Source organism: Musa acuminata, chromosome BXJ1-1, assembly GCF_036884655.1.
Source record: "Musa acuminata AAA Group cultivar baxijiao chromosome BXJ1-1, Cavendish_Baxijiao_AAA, whole genome shotgun sequence".
NCBI classification, from domain to species: Eukaryota; Viridiplantae; Streptophyta; class Magnoliopsida; order Zingiberales; family Musaceae; genus Musa; species Musa acuminata.
Window position 1 is genome coordinate 36303404 of NC_088327.1, and position 5966 is coordinate 36309369.

Here is a 5966-nt window from a genome sequence, read left to right on the forward strand (position 1 = left end):
GTATTATAACTCAGCTTCAATTCAACTCAGGGTCAGGAGTATTATAAAATTATTAATATGAGAATTTGAATGAATTTTTTTATGAAAATTTTGACATATGAGGACTCGAATGATTTTTTATGAATTTTATGAAGGTATTGACATATTTAAAAATATACAATGATAAAAAATTCTTTTTTTTTATTTTATCTTCAATTTAGGTCTAAATAAATCCTTATAATATTTATAATTATTCTTATGAAGGATGACAACAAAAATAATGACATATTATCGAGTTGCAATATTTTTCAATGAAATTATAATGAAACATCGTAAACTAAAAATATTATAACTCTATTCGAAAACACTATAATATTAGGTCATTTTAGTCCAAATTGGACTTAGGCAAGATACCAATTTTTAAGGATCTTTGTATAAAAAGAATAAGCTCTCAATCGGAAATATAAAATCCAAAACCTAAGGCTTTCCCAAGGAAATTGCCCAAAATATTTTCACTATCAGCTAGCATAATTAATTTTACAATATTTCATATTTTCATCGAAATCTAGTTGGGCCGAACTCAATGCCAAATTGAATCGATTATATAGTGTTTTTAGTTGTTGGATCAAAATTAACCGAGCTTCAATTAATTCAAATCCTCTAACCATAGTCATTAATTTTATTATAGGTTATGAGGTATTATGAAATAATTTATATAAAAATTTAAGTTTTTTAAGATAAATAATTTATATAAAATTATGAATGATTTGATATATTTTAAGATAAACGATGATGATAATTCTAAAATTACATGTCTGATAAAATTCTTTCCAAATAGCGGTATCAATTGAATGATTAATTTGTAAGAGCCAAATATACTTAAGAATGAGTCTCCCTAAAGAGTACATCTTATTCAATGTTAATTATAATCATGTTAAGTCAAACCTAGAAAATATGATATAATCATGAGTAAACTCATACGCAATATTCAAAGATAGAAGTTAAGCCAATCACATAACGATGAGGTATTTGTTACGTGATATCGAGATGTTAATCATAGAATATTTTTATGATGTCGATTATGTGATATTGATGTGTACGTAAATAATCCTTCTTATGTCATTATGTCCATATGATTTAGCTATAAAGTTTTGATTAAGAGCATCATGACCTCTACTCAAAATTTGGTTTTAGCCTATTGAGTATATTGGTGGTAAACTCTCTTTTTTTGTCTAAGAATAATATTATTGTAATTTTTTTGAAAAGGGTAAGTTCTCCTTGTGGATGATAAAAATTTCAAATCCGGAGAAATCGTCCAAAAACCGTTTGTACGATAAAAAATCCGGCATCAAACGAGGCACAAACACGTCACCTCGATCTCAACCATTCATCATACTTGGATCACATCCGTCTGATCGTGATCAAGCGCTAGCGATAGGATTCGAGGGCATTTCTGGTAAATCGAAACCCTCCACCACCACTGATCCTCTACGTACGAGCGCTACAGGATGAAGCGCTAGAAGCCCTAGCCACCCTATTGCTACCGGCCATCAGAGGTTTTGGTCTTCGAACCAGGGCATCTCTCTCGTTGCCCCACGCTGCCGTCGCCATGGGTCGCATGCACAGTCGCGGGTAATCTAATTCGTTGCACCACATCCCATCCCCTTCGCTTGTTTTTCGTCTTCTAATCTTCGATTATTTCTGCCGCAGAAAGGGTATCTCATCGTCGGCGCTGCCGTACAAGAGAACTCCTCCGAGTTGGCTTAAGATATCCGCTGCAGATGTGAGCCATCTCCCTCTCGTTGTACCTTCTATTGGGATCGTCTTCTAAACCCTGTCGATGCGCGTGATCTCTTTCCCAGGTGGAGGACAACATCTGCAAGTTTGCGAGAAAGGGGCTGAGTCCGTCGCAGATTGGTGTCGTTCTTCGTGATTCTCACGGCATCGCCCAGGTCAAGAGCATCACCGGGAGCAAGATCCTCAGGATCCTCAAGGCTCATGGTATTTATTAATTTCCATATTAGCGATGTGTTTGGTTTCTTCCTCTTCGGAGGATTAATTTGTACGTTCGATATGTTATATTTGGTGCTGTCATGAATTGTTTGTGATTTATGTTTTGATGTGATGAAGGTCTTCAACCGGGTACTCCGGAGGATCTGTACTGCCTGATTAAGAAAGCAGTGGCCATAAGGAAACACTTGGAGAGGAACAGGAAGGACAAAGACTCCAAGTTCAGACTAATCATGGTGGAGAGCAGGATCCACCGCTTGACCCGATACTACAAGAGGACCAAGAAGGTCGACCCGACCTGGAAATAGTGAGTTGCTCTTACCACTTTGTTATATGCTTTTATATAATTACAACTTGATATTACAAATAATGGAGAATTTTTCTCGAAATCTTACTATTTTTTGGACTTTTTTGTCACGAATGTAAGGTGCTAAATGTTTCCAGGTTGTAGCAATCCATAGTGTATACACCTAGACTACCAAGTAGCACTCTCAAATTGGACTATTACTTGTATATGCTGGAAGTAAGGAATTGCAGAAATGTTGTCCAGGTTTTTGGTTCATATCTGGTCAACTTTGACATTGAAAATTAAATCTTAGGAGCTTTTTTTAGCAAATTATGATATTTGATACTACGTTATGTTCACTATGATATACATTATTAGAGAACTATTTTCATTATTCATCTTTTTGCATGTTTATATATGCACTAGCGTTTCAAATTATACTGTCAAAATTGGTGTTTGGCCTTACGTGGATAATGAAATTATTCTATAGCTGCTTATATCTCTTAAATTTAATACTCAGATGTTTCATGTTTTAAATACGTTACTTCATGTACGCTACTCTGAAGTCGACTCCAATTATGTTTCTTGGCTCAGTGTCCTTTTTATTTACAGTGGGAATAATAGCTGAGTGACTAGATGTAATAGTTCATTGCGCTAAGAGGAAGGAAAAGGATTATGATTTTAGCACACCTTTTGAGTCTTGAGGGATTGCTCTAGCGATAGAGGCGGGTGAACCAGTAAAATTATACCAAGTTCAGTAACTGAATTTGCATGAGAAAACTCTAAATTTGTCCTTCCCTGTTTTATTTTTTGGTGACTCTGTGGGCAAGCTTATCCTCGTGATGGGCCTCTATGTTTGTTTATTCTAGAATATACAATGAAATAGTATCTCAAGTTTGCCTAATTTTTCCATGAGCAAATTAGTTGCTAAGTTAGGTTGATTAATGACACGAGAATCAGTAAATTCATCTGAAGAAATATGTTTGATTTTTTTAAAATCTTACATTGATCTGGTAATTCAATCCACATGAGGAATGATGCTTTCATTTTATGATACTTCTGTAATTGCAACTGTCCTCGAAAGAGACGACATCCTTACTCCGTAGAGGAGTAAGGAGAGAAGGGAGAAGAGTAAAACTAGGGTAGGGAATTAAAAACTTTGGGCATAGACTTCAAATTCAGCGAGGAAGAAGAATAAAAAAAATCATTTAGATCTTATGAACCTCACTTTTCTGTCAAACCTTCATCTTTAATATATGGATTGGTGATATTAGCTTTTATATGTATATGCAAATCCTTTTATTTTTTTATTTGGAGATTGATCTTTTGCATTCTATTATATTTATCATATTTTCATTTAATGAGACATTGTCTCCAATTCTATCTACATTAATATGTTTATTTCTGCAAAAAATTGAAGCCTGAGGGGTGAAAAATGTATGCTATTTCTTGTATTACCATGTTTTGTAATTATTCTTTTAGATCTGTGAGAACTTCAATTTAGTTGTGGACTTACTAAATTATATATTTTTGGTTGACATATAATATGCTATTTCTCCTAAATAATATATATGATAGTCAAATTGTGACAATATTTTTTGACAGAAGTATCATACATATGCTATCATTCAGAACCATTGACAAGAATTTGTATACCGCTGATGCAACACACTTAGCCAGTCCAATAAATCATGTCATGCTTTACGGTATTGATAGTTTACAGCAGAAGCCTAGTGTTTCAAAAGGAGATTGGTATGCCTCTTGTACGCATTATAACAATCTTTGGGTCTAACGAGAAAATGCTTTTATGGATATTTTGCTTTGGATATAAACATTGTATTTAAGATATGTCAACCTATCATCTAGCATTCCAGTCTTACTCTTTAAAGTAAAACATGTCAGTATGATTTTGAAATTCTTACAAGGGTACATGAAAAACTATGTTCTTGCCTGTAGGCTTGGATGAATATTGAATTGTTTTCTCTTCCATCTTGTGTAATATGGAACTAAATTTTCCTGAAAAGCTTGAGCCAACTTATTATCATAGGAGAAGTACAGCATTTTTTTTATATATATGTCCACTTTAGGCCTTTACATGAACGCATGTGTTCTTTTAATTATTCTTTATATATCACAGTTTAGCAGACTTGTATATATCATTGCTTTTCTACTGACGTTCGCCTCACTGCTTTGTGCAGTGATGCCAAGACTGCGAGCACTGTCGTGGCGTAGGATGCTTTTCTCAACTCCATGAAGAACAGATGCTTTGTTTTGTTCTCGGGAGAAGAAATAGCCTTGTGATGCTCAAAATTATCTTTTTGATCGAACTTCACCTTTGTTTTTCTAAGGTGATAGAGTAGTATTTTACTCTATTAAGATGCGTCATCAGGATTTGGTCGTGATAAATATGATTGATTGTTAAGCTGTTTACATGTTCTTTTACTTAGAATCTGGCTTCTCACGAATGATTGAATGTTTATCATCCTCTAGATGCTCGGAAGCAGTAGCTTAGCTCCCTCCTAGCTGTCATACTGCATGTTTTGGGTTGGAGGCATAACATTATGAAGCATAACATTATGGATTGTACCTGATCTTAAGGAATTTTTGCAAGGATCAGATTTAATCGATTGTATTAAATGTTGGATGAATCTTTGAAAAAAAATTTGAACTTTCACTTTGTTTCTAGATAGCGTCTCTAGTTTAAAAAAAAAAATTTAAATAACATCTTTTGATGGATTATTTTATCCATTTATTTTTTCTAGCTAAGTCATTATTTTTTCATCCAAAATAGTAACTTTTGGACTGTCGGATCGGTTCAAGTTCAGATGGTATACTATAAAAAATAATATTTTTTTAATTCTAATGGGAGGATTCTAATTTTGATGAAGTATTTTTCAACCCCTGACATCCGACAATAGGTGAGACATCATAAAAATAATTTGCTAAATAGTTGAGGTTTTGGGATTTTTTCCTAAGATTTGAATGACTTGTTTTATTGTGATGAAGATGATAATAGTTGAAGGCAAGGTTCGTAATACCGTACCGGTATTTCGACCTGGGCTCGGTATTGGTACGGTACGGTATACTGAGCGGTACATCCAGGTGTATCGAGTATTGTAGCACTGATACAGTGCTACAGTACATTGCTACAGTACTACAGTACTCTCGGACCGGTAACAGTCGGTCCGCGTACTGACAATCTGTCGGACCGGTACGTATCGCCCGTACCGGGCGATACGGCTCGGTACGACAGACCCTGGTTGAAGGTGATTATCTTCGAAAATGAATTTGTTGAAGAAAGATTATAAGAAAAGGTTGAAGGTGACATAAATCTTAATATTTATAATACATTAGATATTGATTAGTGAGTTCTTGTGAGGATATGTATGATATTGTCGAACAAATATAGTGTGTTGCTAAACACACTTGTTCCATAAGATGATCATTGTTTATACAGTATAATATTTGAATGATATTAAAATTATTTTATTTATTTTTTTAATATATATTATTTTGTAACCCAAATAATATTTTTGTACCTGTGTTTCGAGATAAACTAGATTTCAAAAAGTCTTGAAAGACTATGGTATTTGAAGAAAATTTTGAGATTAAACATGTTGCAACTAGAAGTTATATGATAAAAATAAAATGTAAAATTTTCAATTGCTAATGGTTGATAGTAGCTCGTGGT

General features: G+C 33.8%; 1 protein-coding gene across 1 annotated transcript; it reads left to right on the forward strand.

The window, feature by feature from the left end:
- The first annotated feature begins 1473 nt into the window (after positions 1 to 1473).
- Positions 1474 to 4705, forward strand: LOC135582165 (small ribosomal subunit protein uS15-like). The gene is made up of 5 exons (XM_065190794.1): positions 1474 to 1611; positions 1690 to 1762; positions 1842 to 1980; positions 2110 to 2296; positions 4474 to 4705. The coding sequence occupies exons 1-5, from the start codon at positions 1589 to 1591 to the stop codon at positions 4505 to 4507; spliced, it is 456 nt and encodes a 151-aa protein (XP_065046866.1). The 5' UTR covers positions 1474 to 1588; the 3' UTR covers positions 4508 to 4705.
- Positions 4706 to 5966: the final 1261 nt, after the last annotated feature.

Coding starts and splice junctions, on each gene's coding strand:
- LOC135582165 (XM_065190794.1), top strand. CDS start 1,589: ATGGGTCGCATGCACAGTCGCGG. Junction 1,612..1,689: donor GGTCGCATGCACAGTCGCGG/GTAATCTAATTC, acceptor TTTCTGCCGCAG/AAAGGGTATCTCATCGTCGG. Junction 1,763..1,841: donor TTAAGATATCCGCTGCAGAT/GTGAGCCATCTC, acceptor TCTCTTTCCCAG/GTGGAGGACAACATCTGCAA.